The sequence below is a fragment of the Mustela nigripes genome, chromosome X, assembly GCF_022355385.1.
Source record: "Mustela nigripes isolate SB6536 chromosome X, MUSNIG.SB6536, whole genome shotgun sequence".
In the NCBI taxonomy this organism is placed as follows: Eukaryota; Metazoa; Chordata; class Mammalia; order Carnivora; family Mustelidae; genus Mustela; species Mustela nigripes.
The window spans coordinates 119,813,032-119,829,201 of record NC_081575.1 but is presented as its reverse complement, the minus strand read 5'-3'; the positions used below and the strand labels follow the sequence as shown (position 1 = coordinate 119,829,201).

Here is a 16,170-nt window from a genome sequence, read left to right as displayed (position 1 = left end):
TGCTGGTGACCCCCACAGCCAGCCTTGACCTTTGCTGGTGACCCCCACAGCCAGCCTTGACCTTTGCTGGTGACCCCCACAGCCAGCCTTGACCCTGGCTGGGAACCCCGGACTCCTCCATCTGGCTGCCCACATGACGTGGGATATGGGTGACGTGGGACAGGATGTAGACACATCCTAACGAGCATATCTGCTCTAGAGATCTCCTTCCCCAAGACCACATGTCTCATGGGCTAACCTGTCTCATTGATTTGGACCTGTCTTCATTCAGTGATCCAACCCCCTGGGTTCTTGGAACTCCCAAAGCCTCTTTCCGTGACCTTCTCTGTACCTCAGACTCCAACAGCATGTCCTGTAAACTTAATCTTCTAAGCATACCTGCCATCGACCCCGTTGTCTCACCACCAACCATTACAGCCTCCTCCAGGCCAGCAGCACCGCTTGGTCATTGGCCCAGATGGTCTGCCTGGTGCTTCTTTGTTGTCGATTCACTCCCCCCCCGGCACTGGCTGAACTTTAGTACGCATGCACGGTCACTGTACTGTGTTGCGTCTCCTAGGGCGGCCACAAAGTGGATGGCTTCCAAGCAGTGAGTTACTCTCTCTCTCTCACTTCTGGATACCAGAAGTCCTAAATCAGGGGTCAGCGGCACCATGCTCCTTCTGAAGGCTTTACTGGAGAATCTCTCCTTGCCTTCTGGTGGTCTCTGGCAGGCTTTGGCTTTCCTTTGCCTGTGGACACATCACTCCAATCTCTGCCTTCTCTGTTTGTTGAGGCTTTTCCTCCTTTCTTAAAACACTCTATCCCCACGCTCAGAGCAAAGTGTGAAGTCTGCATCTTGATGATACACAGCACTGACATGACGCAGAGCTGCTTTATCTTCCTCGTGACTTTCTGGTTTTTTTCTGGGGTCCCCCAAGATTTTAAGCTTGTTTCCACCTTAGGGCCTTTCCACTGGCAGTTCCTTCTGCGGGAGGCTCATCTCTTGGTCTTTACATGGATTGGGTCGTTCGTCCCCATGATGCCTCTGTGAGACCCCTCTGGGTCCCTCAGCCAGAACCCAGCACACCTCCTTAGTATACTTGATTGCATGTCTGGTATGCTGGCTGTTTATGATTTATGTGCTCGTGATCTGTCTCCCTCCTTATAAGGTAGATCCCACGGGAGCGGAGATCTGGGGTGCCTTATTCACGTGTCTGTGTCTTTGCTGCAATAGCCACCTGGTAGGTGTTCCGTAGACACTTGCTGAACGAAGAGTGGAGATGTCCCAGATTTCTCTTCCTTCGACTGCGGGTACCAGACCTGAGTATCTCCCCGCCTTTCTCCTAAAATACCCTCCTTTCCCAGGAACCAGAATAACTTCCCTAAGATTTTCTTACAGTCAAGTTTAGAGTTTTCAGCCTCTTTTTCAGAGCAGAGAGCTCCCTGTAGTGTCAGGAAGAGAACAGTTTAGACAAGCTCTGGCTTCGTTTCCATTCCTCTCTCCAGTCAAGGTCACCCTGAAGGAGGCTCTCCCCCGCCTCCCTTTTACTCTGCCTAAAGGCAAGGAATAAATGTCAATGGAACGGATAAATTAACTCTATGGACGGCCTCTGCGGAAGCGTGGGGGTGCTGGAAATTCTGTTTTCCTGAGCTGTTCACAAACGTAGACTTTCCGCACATGCAGGAGAAGATTTTCCAAATTCCCGGATGCCGGCGTCTGAGGCCCTGACACCCCTGGCCTGTCTCCTTGACCTTGAGTGCGGATTCCAACAACCAGTTGGGCTCCTGCCTGTACGGCTTATGAGCTGCTTCTTACACTCCCTGAATTCGGCGTGCCGTGTCCTCATGCAGCAACACAACCTTCAGAGAACCGTTGCTGCTTTTGTTGGAGAACAACAACAACAAAAGTCAACAGCAACAGGGTTTGGGAGTTTATTAGAAGGTGGTTATGTAACGTGCAGGTTCTGACTTCAGATTCCGACAGATATTTTCATCAGCTTCCCCAGAGTAGGCAAAGCGGCCCCCGTCTTGCTGGTGTGGGTGTTTATTGTGCCGGGAGGCATCCGCAGCCTTTTCACCTCTGAAAGAGGATCGCCCGCGGTCTTCGTTTCTGAGTGCGCTTGTTCCGTTCCATTCCGGTAACCAGCACTCATTTATTGACTCCGTATCGTACGCCAGGCAGGGGGCTCGCGTCTACGGCGTGAAGGCCAAGGAGATGGGCTCCCTGAGCTCTTGTAGCTCATGTGCTAATGTTGAGACGCACATCTACAGAGATAGTTTCAGAGTCATAGACTGCGAAGGGAACTCTCAGGAACCAGCAGTTAGAGGTTGTCCGCTTAACCTGGACTTCTGAGACCCTCCCAGGGGGAGATGACCTTCTGCAGGCTGGTGCGTTGAAGTGTCGGCAAGGAGAGGAAAAGTGAGGAATTTGCTCTAGACGGGAGGGAGATGCTTACGGTTAGCCCAAGAGCAGCTACGTGTTGCTAGAGGTGGAAGAGTAAACCGGGAGTGTCGGGTGATGTGGCCCCTGAGGTCCCCCACATCCAAGTCACATGTCCAGTAGGAACGTGTTAGAAATAACCATTGCCATTCGGGTAGTAAAAATTGCATGAGAAGAATATCACATCACCCGAATCCAGTATAAGGACAGGGTAGAGGTGTGCGAGTAAGGGTCAACTGAGGAATGACTGAGTGTCGGTCCCTCCTCTTTAGACCTGGAGGAATAGTGCTGTTGTTAGAGGACGATCATGGAGAAATTTGGTGAGGATTAACAACTCAGTGCCTGTAAAGTGCTGGCAGATGCGCTCAGTGCGTGCAAGGGGTTCCTGTCATCCACAAAGGCACAGTATCTGTGACAACATAAGTGTCATTTACGCACTTCTATAGCCGCAGGAATTACAACAGTGCCTCATGGTTTCAGAAGTTACTTCTGACTGAGTGCATAAGTGGAAAAACAAACACTTGAGCTTGGGTTTGAAGGACACATACTTCATGAGGTGAAGTACATGAAGACGGATCTGGAAGACCTTGGTAACTCCAGAGCTGGTGGTGGTTGATTGGAGAGAAGGCAAGACATCCATGATGTGTCCTGTGTTTTCAGCTTGAGTGGTTGTGTAGACGGATGGAGGATCTCTTGATGAATTAAGACTCATGGACAGAGACCCATAGTGGGTTGGCAGGTGGGGAGGTGTATGAGATTGTTTGGTGCAAGAGGACAGTCAAGGACCATGCCCTGAGGAACTCTTCCCTAAAGGGTGAGGTGGACAATGACGATACCGTAAAGGCAATGTTAACAGAGTGATTTGGGACCTAAGAAGAGAACGAGGAGACGATGAGATTCAGGGAACAGCATGAATGGTGTACGGCGCTACAAAGGCCAGTAAGATGGGGACCCATGTCCATTGCATTCATTACCACATGGTGCTCACAAGTATATTTTTAGTGGAGAGGTGGGGGGCAGAAGCCAGATGGATGGAAAGGGGGGCGGTGAGGGGGAAAAGTCCTCACATTCTTTTGAGAAATTTGTCTGTGCCTGGAGGCAGGCTGTTGTAAGCAGGACTTGGTCATGGGAAAGGTTGGAGCCTGTGTGATGTTCCGGGGTGAACTTTCATAGAGAGCTAACACAAGGCATCCCTGAGAAGGTCAACTTCCTAAGAAGATTGAGATTTATGGAAAACAGATCCATTTTTCATTGATGCCTGGTGTCTTCCTGAGGAGATGTCAACTCGTGTCAGAGTTTATGTGAGAGGTGGCGTTTGGGCAAGGATATGACGGGCAATGGTGCACTGCATGATCAGAGCCAGTGATCAGAAACGTAGACAGGACAAGGATAGCAAGCACCCTGAACATTGCAGTGCCATGATGTGGCATGATTGGGACTGTCTCCCTAAGCAGGGAAGAGACCTGCAGAATGCTTAGCATCTTAGTCCCATGATAGAAGGATTTCATGAGCTGCTTTCATTTGGCAGAACTTATGGCTGTAGATACCATGAAGTAAAATACGGCAGCTTGGGCCCATGGTTACAGAACCCATATCAGGTGGTGAGATTCATGGCTGGATGATGCGTGTTGGATTTACTCACTTTTGAGCCAGAGCAGATGGAAGTGATGTGGTCTAGCACGGTCAGTGCAGAAGAAGGCTAAGGCTGCACGGCGGCAAAGTGCTGGGAAAGATATGTCATGGTATAAAAACCAAGGTCTGGGCGGGTGGAGTTGAGAAATTTCGTGGTAATGAGCTCCTTTTCCTGGATGACACGTGGTGTGAGGTTCTCTTCTGAGTGTGGTAAAACTCTGGAGGAGAGAACGTTTGGAATGCAGTTGATGAGAGAAGTGAAAAGTCCTAGCAATATTAACGGACAAACAAGTGATTCATCCATTATTTCATTCATTCAAGATATAGATTGGCCACTAAAATTTGAAAAGGATGATGCTGTGGACGTCTATTGAGTTAGGACTGAATTAGACAGTTTGTTTTCAAGATTGTGGTCCTGCTGGGATGATGAGAGGTGCACAAAATTGATCATCATGCTTGTCAGGCATCCCATCAACAAACAACTGGAAATACCACAAGGAGGTGGACAGTAGGAAAATGTCACCTACAGTGGTGGTTATAGGAGGCTTAATTCAGTAGAAGGGGCATCATGTTGTCCAGGCTTTCAAGGATGTGTAGCATCATTTGGGGTTTGGGAGACATCCGGGAAAGCAGACATCCAGACATAGAACTTTCTAGAAGGCTAGACAGGTTGAGCGGTTTCCTGGGGCACTAACATGAGACTTAGCTGAACCAAGGTGTGATGTGGTTCACTTTACATTTTCGGCCAAGATAGGTGCTTTAGTTTTCTTCTCGCGGGAGAAACAAAGAAGGTGTTCAGTTGAGTGAGTGACGAAACGCATTGTTCAAAGAAGCCTCTTTGACTTTTCCTCTCAATACTGTAGGCTTTACCATGGCGGAATAAGGTTGGTTGATGCACTCACTGGACCGCACAACCTAAATTCAGGGCTTAGCCAGCTGTGACGTTAGGGTTCCACAAATGGAGCGTGAAGCCTGATTTTGTGAATAAAGTTTTATTGAAACACAGCCACACTCATTCCTTGATGTGATGCCTCAAGATAGGACACCAGAGATGAGTGTTGGGAAACGAGTTACACAGCACTTGAGAGACGTTGACCAACACCTACGCAGATGACTTAGCAGATGGATGTCATGTTCCTGAAGGAGTTCCTCTTAACTTTTCAAAGTGTGTCAGTTCATTTTAAGGGTGTTTTCCAGTGTTTTACCCCTCCTTGGAGCACAGACATCCGGACACTGTTCGGTCTTTATTTTGCCCTCAGCATAGGTTGATAGAATGCAGATCCTTATCCTATCATCTCTCGCGACTGGGTTGGATTAATGAAGGAGAGAGTAAAGTATAGCCTCTTGGGTGAGAAAGCGTTGAATGCAGACGGCACCCTTCCTACACATCCCTGAGGCTCACATCCATCCAGAGAAGCCGTGTTGTGCAGACAGGGAGATGCCCAACAGGAGAAAAATGGCCACAAGAGCATTGCCTAAAGCTCTATGCCCAGATCCAGCACAAGAATGAGTGGCATATGCTCTCGCCACTGGAAGTGATTTGACCTGACAGGTGGCGGCATTAGAAAGGACAGAAATCGAAGCCTGGTTCGGAAGCAGCTGTTCCTCACAAGTCTCATAGGAAATGTAGAATTTTCTCTGCACTTGCCTGGAGAGACTGATGGGCTCAGCCTTCCTACCTCGGTGACTTCTCATCATGGCAAAGCGCCATCTAGATGTGAGACGGGTGACTTTGACAATTATTTGACAATTGCTTGGTCAGATTTTAAATTTAGACTTTGCTCCTTTTCTCTGCTCACCCATTTTCAGGGGGAAAAAAAAAATCCAGATTTCTTACCGGGTTGGTCTTTTTTTGTCCTATAAGCTGCTTCCAACTTCCCTGTGCCTAGTTCTCCCTCACAGCCCAAATCAAGCCTCTGTTGAGTCAGGGCCGGCATTCTGAGGGAGCCCCCCTGCGCTGTTGACTCCCGGTCAGAAGGATCTGTGAGCTGTCCTTGAGAACGTGCCGTTTCCGGGGAGTGAGATCCGTGTCTGTACAGCGTTGCGTTCCCTGTGGGATTCTGAGAATCAGGAAAAGCTAGGGTTTGGGAGCCCCGATTCTGGAGCTGGAGCTGGTGCTGTTGCTTACTTGCCCCATCAGCTTGGGCAGAGATTTGCCAGCTGTGAGACGGGGGACCTGTGTGGCCGAGGGCAGTGGGGAGGGAATGAGTTAACATCTGCCAGGAGCTTGAATTGTTCCTGGAACCCAGGGCACTCCATCATGACTCCTGGTCGTTGTAACTCATTGCTTCATAAATCACGGCGCTCGGCGTTGGAGCGTCTGTGAGCAGTTCCCGGGAAGGGAGCAGTGTGTGCTGTCCTTTTTAAGCCCGCTGGGTGCCTCTGGCACACGGCCCTTCTCAGGGAACACGGCAGGAGGAATGCGTCTCCGAGTTCCACCATCTGACGAGTAAGGATATTTGCTCATGAACACATGCCTGGAAATGTGTGATCGTACTTCATCAAACATGTTGTTCCCTGGGGAGAGTGCACACGGATGTGTTTATCATCTGCTAAAAAATTTTTAAGTATTTTCTTCTTTTACCATTCTTGTAAAAAACACTCCTTTTACAGCTTTCGAAAGTTGGGCGAGATTCTGTTTATTGATCTATGTCTCTGGTTTCTGAATATAAATTCGGAAGTGTGCGATGTGAGACTTAGGGGTCCGTATTTTCCCGACAGTGTAATAGCTCATCCGGACTAGGAGGGTGTGTCTTCCGAAAAATAGTTGGGGATGACAGGGTCCCTGGTCCTGGCATCCTGTACATGCACGGGCTCGGGGGGGTACTGGGTTTGGGGGGTGCACCCCACAGGCTGCCAAGGAAGTCTCATGCCTTCCTCAAGGGTGCTTTGAGCATCATACCTGAGCACAGGTAAGCCCCTTCCCTGCACCCACATGGAGCTCTTGCTGTCGGGGAGCTGTTTGTGGCTTGGAACTCTCTAGGGCATCTTGAATGTCTGTCAGGGTGTGATCTCTCGAGGTCTTTGGTGGAGTGTTGTTTTGTTGACAAAGCAGTTCTATGTCTCAGAGATGTTGATGCCATCACCTGGAGGTCTAAGATCTCAGCAAAGCTCCTAGAGCAGAACAGATCCCTGATGTTTGAGTCCTGATAGATACGTGCCTTCAATGAGCCTGTGGATTTCTATGGCAGTGTCTGCGTTTTGTGTGTGTGTGTGTGTGTACGCATGCCTAGAGAAGAGGAAAGGCCTTTGTAGAAATGGTAACAGAGATGCAAAAACTATGGTAAGACTGAGTCTCATTTATGAAGGAAAAGCAAGTATTTCCATTGCTGGTTTTTTCAGCTCTTCTAAAGTATAAGTAATAAAAATTGTACACATTTAAGATACACGATTTGATGTTGGAGTGTATGTATGCATTGTGAAATGATCGCCACAGTCACGGTAGTTAATTTAACGAACACTTCACAAGTTACCATTTTTGTCTCTTCTTTTGTTGTTGTGCTGAGAACACTTGAGACATATGTTCTCAACTCCTGTCATGTATACCATGACACAGTGTAGCGTGTTTAACTGCAGTCATCTTGTTACACATTAGGTCCCAGAACTGATTCATCTTGCATAACTGAAACTTTGTATCCTTTGACCAGTATACACCCCCCCCTCCCCCAGTTTCCCAGGCCCCTGCCGGTGGCAGCCGCCAGTCTACTCTCTGCTCCCGATTAGCAGTGTTCATCGTTCTGTGTCTGGTAAAAAAAAACAAAAAACAACAACAACAAAACAGAACTTCCATTTGGTCCCACAGTCCCAGTTCCGGGTACGTGTCCAAAGGGAATGAAGTCAGAATCCTGAAGAGATGTCTGTGCCCCGTGTTCATGGCAGTCCTAGTCTAAGACAGGGGAGCTCTAGCCAAGAAGGGGAAGTTTGGCCCATCTCAGTCCCACTCACGTGTGGATTTGTCACTGCTCTCCCTTTACTGTCACCCGGGGAGCCCTGGGAGATTGTCCTCGGACACTGCCTTTTTCCTTATGGAAGATGCATCTGTTGACTGCTGAGAAGGTAAAAGAAGGTGCTCAGTGTCCCTGTTTTTTCTTAAGACTTTGGTTTAGAGTATTCTTTTCGCACTTCTAAATCCAGCCCACCTGTGGTCCTCTTCCAGCGGTACACAGGCGAGCCAGCGCCGACTGTCTCCTGCAGCAGAGGTGAGGGGGGATTGAGGAATCGTGCAAATGCACAGACCCCAGCGCGGCACCAAGCTGGATTTGTATGTGTGCCCTGACTCACCGGATCAGTGACCTTCAGTCCGTAACTCTGCTCAGCCCCCTCAGGAGCAGGGATGGGTAGCCCCCATCTAGAAATTGGTCAGTGACGGTAGCACCACCCTGCGGGGTAGGTGTAATGATTTAATGAGATGAGACGCATATCATAGGCCATCCGACTTTGCTTCTATAGATGGGAAGACACAGTAGGGCCCTTGGGAAGTGGATGTAAGGATTTAGTGAATGAAATGCATATCCTGCTACATATCCCATAGTAGGTGATCAGTTAAACGTGAGCCATTAGAAACAGTACATATGGGGCACCCGGGTGGCTCAGACAGTAAAGTCAATGACTTTGGCTCAGGTCTTGGAATCAAGACCCGCATTCGAGTCCCGGCTCAGCCCCGAGTCTGCTTGTCCCTTTCCCTGTGCCCCTGTCCACCACTTGCTCTCGCTCTCAAATAAATAAATAAAATCTTTTAAAAAATGAAACAAACACTGTGTATAAAGCCCTGTGAAGTAATTCATATCGTTTTCCCTGAGGGCATGTGGAGGATGCCAAGTACTTAGTCAACTGGGGGAACACACAAATACCATCTCTGTTTAGGATAGCTTGTACTTTGGAATCCGTACAGGTTCACAGAATCACAGAGATATGAAAGGTAGCTACGGCTTCCCCTGCACCCAGCTTCCTGCAGTGTTAACTCTCTGCATAACCACGATTACTTATCCAGAGACTAACCTTGGAACATCGCCTTTAACTGAGCTACACGTTGTCCACGAATGCACTCTTTCATTTCAGGATCCCATCTGCAACACCACCTTCTACCCGGATGATACATTCTTAAAGGATTCTTTTTCATGATTGTGGTATTTGGGTCTACCTTCCGATTTATTTATGTTAACCAGTGGGACAATAAATATAAATATCTTTATGTTATATAGCAAACTTCCTTTGTTGTTCATAAATTTAGAGGTGAGGTTCCATGAACTTGATCTAGTAGAAGGATAGTCAGTGGCGTGCTTTATCAGCTTGATCCTGCAGAATTATACCCATCTGAAAATTATATGAGGTACATCTAGAAGGACAGTCGTGTGCATCTAGAAAGATACACAAGAACATATTCATCTCATAGAAGCATAAACACATGAAAATATTCTGAACTTGATCCCACAGGTGGATAAACAAAAATTCTATGAGATGAATCTAGAAGGATAGTCAGCAAATATTCTATGAGTTTGAACTTGAAGAAGACTCAGAGTTAAGTCTATGAGTTTGACCTCGTAGAATAGATTTTTTTTTTTTAAATTCCATGAGCTTAATCTAGTAGAATAATGGGTGAAAATTTCATGAGGTTCATCTGGTAAAAGGAAAGCATGTGCATCTCCTATGAGTTAAATCATACAGAAGGATAAATATGAAAAATCTATGAGTTTGATCCAGTAGGACAAGCAAGTGAAAATACCATCCGGTTCATCTAGTAGAAAGATTGCATGTGCATAATCTTTGATTGATCTCAAAGAATAAACAGATGGTAGTCTTTGCTCTTGATCTACTAGATGAATAAGCAAGTTTAAATCCTGTGAGCTTGACCCAGTAGGAAGACACATAGATGAAAGTCTGTGACCTTGATCTAGGAGAGGGATAAGCAAATTTAGATCCTGTGAGCTTGACCCCTATAGGAGGACACATAGATGAAAGTCCATGACCTTGATCTAGGAGAGGGATAAGCAAGTTTAAATCCTGTGAACCTGACCTAGTAGGAGGACATGTAGATGAAAGTCTGTGACCTTGATCTAGGAGAGGGATAAGCAAGTTTAAATCCTGTGAACCTGACCTAGTAGGAGGACATGTAGATGAAAGTCTGTGACCTTGATCTAGGAGAGGGATAAGCAAGTTTAAATCCTGTGAGCTTGGCCCAGTAGGAGGACAGGTAGATGAAAGTCTGTGAGTTTAATCTGGGAGAGGGATAAGCAAGTTTAAATCCTGTGAGCTTGACCGAGTAGGAGGATACATAGGTGAAAGTCTATGAGCCTGATCTAGTAGAGGGATAAGGAAATTTAAATCCTGTGAGCATGATCTAGTGGAGGGATAAGCAAGTTTAAATCCCGTGAGCTTGACCCAGTAGGAGGACACGTAGATGAAAGTCTGTGAGTCTGATCTGGTAGAGGGATAAGCAAGTTTAAATTCTCTGAGTTTGGACAAGCAGGTGAAAATCCCATCATCTCGCTCTGGTAGAAGCGTAAACAGGTGCACCTTGTGCGTGTGATCGAGCAGAGGGATAAGCAGGCGGGATGCTGTGAGCCTGATCTTGTAGTAGACGAATAAGCAGGTGAAAGTTCTGTGTGCTCGATCTCACAGACGGATCATCAGACTAAGTCACAGGTTGGGATTCCTCTCGTAGGGCACTCCGCTGTGGACAGCTTGGCTAAATGAGGGCAAAGTCGTTGAACTTCCCTATTCTTTAATAGGATACCCGTGATGCGAGCGTGACGGTATTTGTCAGATAATTACCTTACGATCCTGTTGAAAAGGTTGAGTGTGATGCTCTTGACTTCTCGTGGAGGCCGTCATAGGAACTGCAGACTATAATATGAATTCTTGTGTGAATTTTCCCTGACGTCTGTACATAGAAAAACATGCCGTGTCTGACGTTTAAAGATCTTATACGACGAGTTCAGGCTTCCGTCACGGGCTACAGTTCATTCTGCAATGGTCAGAATTCAGGGTCGTGGTCATCAAAAGGCAGCATGACGAAGGGAAGTTTTGCTTCAGGACCCCTTGAACCTCTGTGTGTGGCAATCCATTTTTTACGTTTCAGGGGCATTTGCAGCCTGCCTTAACCACGCATCGTTTTCCTGCCTTCTCTCCCGGCCACACATCTGCCTTCTCCTTCCACTTTCTTCATTTCCCTCTTGATCTCATTCTTCGTCTAAAGCCCGAGAAGGTATTTTCAAGCAGCCGAACGTCCGTTCTCTCCCTTTCTGTCCAGCCTGACATCCAGTGGTTATTAGACCTGGGCTGCTCAGCTGTGCTCAGCGCGTTTCAAAGCTGTGGGGAACGACTTTGGGGGAAACCAGGCATCTGCTTGTACATCTGTGTCTGTGCTTCCTGCATGGTCTGAGGGGATCCGGCCCTTGGGCTCTCTGAGCTCCTTGCCAGCAAGCCGCTGCCCATGTCCCTCCAGGCGCGTTCTCTGCAGGCCTTGGAGAGCATCTTCTCTGCAGAGCCCCTCCCCGCGGAGCCTAGCGTGCCATGCCGTCCAGTCCCCTGTCCCCTGCCGTGCTCTGCCTGCTTATAGGCAAGTGACCTCGAATGGACACAGCTCGTTTCCTCAAGGAAACAGTAAGCTGTTCTGCTTGTAAAGGACAAGCATTGATGGAAACGGCCATCTCAGGGGCTCGTCTGCTGTCCGGGCACTGCACTTGGCGATGGGAATAATCCCACAAAATACTCGGCCGACTGTATTGGGGGTGTGGGGTGCGGACCAGGGAACCACAGAGCTACAGTTTTGCTTTCCTGTGGCTGCCCGGAGCTTTGGTCCCTCAAAACAACACAGAGTGAGTATCTTATAGTTCTGGAGTCCAGGGGTCCAAAATGGGTCCGCGCGTGTGAAAATGAAGGTGTTGGCACAGCTGTGTGCCTTTGGGAAGGCTCCCGGAGAGACTTTCTTTCTGGGCCTTTTCCAGCATCTAGAGGCATCTGTATTCCTTGGTGGGGGAAACTTTTTCGATCTTCAGGCACGGCCGAAAAGCCTCAGCCAGCCTCTCTGCCTTGATTCTGACTCTCCTGCCTCCCTCCGTCCCTTACAAGGACCCTGTGATCACACTGGACCCACTCAGATAACCCAGGGTCATACTCAGATTATCCTGGGGTTAGGGAACCCATGTAAGGTACGCTGTGCACCTGCCTCCCTTCCTCCTGTACAAGGACCCCTGAGATCGCATCACACTGGTCCCACTCAAATAATCCAGGATCCTAAGCCCTTTGGCTAGGGAAGGTACCGCATCCCCAGGTTTTAAGGATGAAGACATGGACATTTTGGGGTGCCATTGCTTTGCCCATGACCACTAGCACAACGTAGAAATGGAATTTTAACTTGGGGACTCTGTAGTCATCGACTGGAGTCCTTTCTTGCTTTGGGAGTTGAGTTTCCCAGGTGGCAGCCGTAGTTCGTGGCCACCAGGCACAGCTGGCATGTGCCGTGCACCGTAGGGAACACATCGTATTTTTTCCCACCACCGTACATGCTATCCTGCTCGCAGAATTTTCAGTGACTCCATGTCATTAGAGCAGTTTGTTCTTCCAGATTTCCCCCTCCATGGTGGACATGGGAGAGCGTACTGGAAGGAGCCTTCAACCAGGCTTTGAAAAGACACGCGTCTCCCTGCTGCTTCTGTGTTTGGTCTTCCAGGGGGAAAAGCCAACAACTGGGAAGGCGGTATCCGCGTCCCCGGCATTCTGCGCTGGCCGGGGGTGATCCAGGCTGGGCTGCAGATCGATGAGCCGACGAGCAACATGGACGTGTTTCCTACGGTGGCCAAGCTCGCCGGATCGCCACTGCCCGAGGACAGGTACTGTGGCTCACACGCACTTAGGGTGGGTTTGTGTGCGTGACGCCGTGACCGTCCACGGCCGGACTCGTCGTCCACGTCCAGTTCGGGGACGGAGCGGTGGAGCCGCTGATGCGGAAACACCATCTGTCATGTTATCCCAGGAGGAATTCGGCGGTGAGGTGTGGCGTGCAATGTGGTCCGTAGCTCGCGTGAGCCTTGTGCTTTCAACGTCCCACCGATCCCGGGTCCTCTGGCCGTCATGGGGCCGCTGGGCAGCCGCCTCTTTGACCCACCATGCCTGGCTCCCTGACCTCTGCTTGGGGGCGCTCTCCGCTGCTGCAGGAAGCAGCAGCGAGGAAGGCAGCCTGTTCCCCGTTAATGGCCCTCGCTCCCAGCGTGTCTTCCGTTAGCAAGTTCTCAATGAAACGTCTTTCCCTTACATTTAAATACAACTTCCTAGGACACGGCCGGCGGTTTCTTCTTAAGTGTTACTGCCAGTCTGAAGAGTTGTCAGTGAGGCACACTGATTAATTGTCTTCGTTAGTTCGGTGGCAGGCCTCGCGTATGTCATACAGGCGGGCGGCAGAGCTCGATTCAGGCCAGCCGCCCGCGAACAGAGAGGAAACGGGAAACCGGAGAGGCCAGGGCAGCCCCGCCTGAGCTCAGTGCCTGCGCAGGCTTGCTCCTGACCCATCGCTTCTAAACTTGTTCTGTCATTTATTCTATTGCTTCGGAGTATCTCGCCCCACAAGCGTGTACACACACACGTGCACACACACACACACACGCCAGAGCCGAGGCAGCGTTGGACAGCTCAGCCCTGCACCAACATTGTGGTCTCATTGCCCACCTATATCTTCCATGACTGACGAACCCAAATACTTTTTTCTTATGTGGATTCTGTCTGGCAACACTTCCCGTAGGAGCCTTCACACCTGAAAACATTGTGAACACACAGGAGCCCCCACCTGTGGACCGTGATGATGTCCCCTCCTGCCGTGAGTGTAGAGAGACGGTGCTGTGCGCTCCTGCGCGGGCCGTAGCTCAGGCAGAAAGCATCTGGTCTTCTCGGGAAAACAGTGCTGGCCTCGTGGGGCCCTTCAGAGGGTCTTGGGGGTCCCTGTGGGTCTCTGGGCCACAGTCGAGGAGCATCTGGTGCCGTGCCTGAGAGCAGGGACCGTGCTTGGGTTCCGATCTCGGCTTCTGCGCTGGGTCCGTGTTTCACATCGTGGTCCTGTGTTCCACATCCGGAACGTGGCTTCCCTAAGGACGCCGACCCTGCAGGCTCTGTGGGAGGCCTGACAGCATGAGAGCACGGTAGCAGGTGAACCTCGTGGGGTTCCAGCACACACTGAGGGTGAAGGAGTATGTGGCTGCATTTCTGTCTTCTCCCACAGTCAGAGCTCATCCGCAATCCTAGAGTCCTGACGGGAGAGAGCTGGGCGGCACTGTAGTCTGGTCAGCCTACGTCTTCGCTGCCTCCAGGACAGACGGAAAACGGGGCTGCAAGAAGTCCTAAAACGCTGCTCGGTGTGAAGTCGGACATCCCACGCCGTGTCTCACCTGCTCTTGTTCCTACACTTGGAGCAAAACTTCCTCTTGCCTTAAGCAGCACACACAGTGTTCAGGTCATTTCATGACTGACCTTTCCCTCTGAGCGCTCATAGGCTTAAAATGAGCAGTGCCTCTGCCTTCCCGGTCTCTGTAAATGGGTTTCTCTGCTCTTCACGGAAAGAGAGGGGCAGGGAAGGGTCAGGGGCAAAGCGGAGAATTCGCTGAGGGGAACCTTGTCTCACGCGTCCTGCCCACGGCCGTTTGACGGTCATGGAAGTCACTCTGTTTCCCTTCTAAGTGCCCAGTGAAGACGGAGGCGGCCTCTGTCTTCGGCACGCCCAAAGGAGTTCCCGCAGGAGCCGTGACCTTGCTAAGAACCCCCGTTCGCAGGAGCGAAGATGGTTCTTGTGGATCTCAGTGACCCGTGTAGACCCAGCTCGGGGCAGCAATGCTGGCTCTGGAGGGAGCTGACGGGCCCCAGAGAACGCCACGTCATCCTGGAGACGGCGCAGAGCAGGGCACGGAACTTGGCCTCCACATCCTCCGTGGACATAGAATCAGTCCCACGGTACCTGATTTAAATCATGATACCAGCCAGGTCCAGAAAACATCGCCCTGTGCCTGTCCGGGAGACGGGGAACATCCAACGTGGCGATTCTTACCCAGGGTGGCTCTGTCGCCCAGCAGCCGTGGACCGGGCCTTGGAGATATTTTTGATGGTCTTGACTCAGTGTCGCTGGCCTCCAGAGGCCAGGGATGGCCCCAAACATCCTACAAGGCTCAAGACGGCTTCCCACGACAAAGAATAATTCAGCCAATACGTTAGCAGTGCTGGGGGTTCCCAGACGCTGGTCTCAGGTTCCCCGCTGCTCTTTTACAGAAAATGTCATTAAAATGCATTCACATCGTCATTTTCAAGCAGGGCTTCAGAATCCCCTTTTACAGAAGGTGGAACACTTATGTCTTCTCTTCCGGAAAGAAAATAAAATTAAAATGTAATTTTTTTTTTTCCAAGTTAAGAAAAGAAATCAGTGCTTGAACGCTTGGTACCACTTTGGTGGGATGAAGACAGGGGAGTGACTTGATTCTCCTGTTTAATGTCGCTGCCCAGTTGCTAGGAAATACAGAAGGGTAGGTGGTCGGAGTCTGACAAATAAAACTAGTTCCCCTGCATTTTGGGGAGTAAAAGCTGGGACTCGTCCTGTGCGCACCGTCACGTACGAACAACCTTGCGTGATATTTGACTCAGCGAGTTGCAGGATTACAAAGGGAAGCGTGTTTGATGTTTCAACCTTCTGGTTACTTGGGGTTTCCCTTCGTTTGGGACAGATGCACCTACCTTCCCCTAAAAGTGTTTTCTTCTCTATGACTTTCTACATGGAAGAAATCACTTTATTTTCAGTATCGCGCCGATCACTCATGAACTTTGTGACCCAAATTAACCTCTTTGCCAGTGCCCCCACGTTGTCTGATTTCCGTCGCCCGACCCGCAAAGCTTTCCTTTGTCGTATGGTCCGCAAATCCGAGAGCCGGCCGGGTACAGGCGAGGACATCTGGGCAGACGGTTCCCTGGCTCAGAGCTAAGACAGAAGCCAGGAGGAAATGACATTTACTGGAGCCCGAGGAACGTCCCCAAAATGCGCTCTTTGCTGTGACGGGAAGGTCGTCCCCGTGGTACCGAAGCCGACCGGAGGTTCTGAAATGCACGGTGCTTAGACACGGATGCTTGACCTCGAGACCGTCGAAGTG

At 49.9% G+C, this 16,170-nt stretch overlaps 1 protein-coding gene across 5 annotated transcripts in view; it reads left to right on the top strand.

Moving 5' to 3' along the window:
* STS (steroid sulfatase) overlaps positions 1-16,170 on the top strand; it is a 135,794-nt gene that overhangs the window by 104,467 nt on the left and 15,157 nt on the right. For all 5 annotated transcript variants that reach the window (XM_059385846.1, XM_059385847.1, XM_059385848.1 and 2 more), the window contains one exon: positions 12,726-12,885. In XM_059385846.1, coding sequence (XP_059241829.1) covers positions 12,726-12,885 — 160 coding nt within the window. The remainder of the gene's footprint in view (positions 1-12,725; positions 12,886-16,170) is intronic.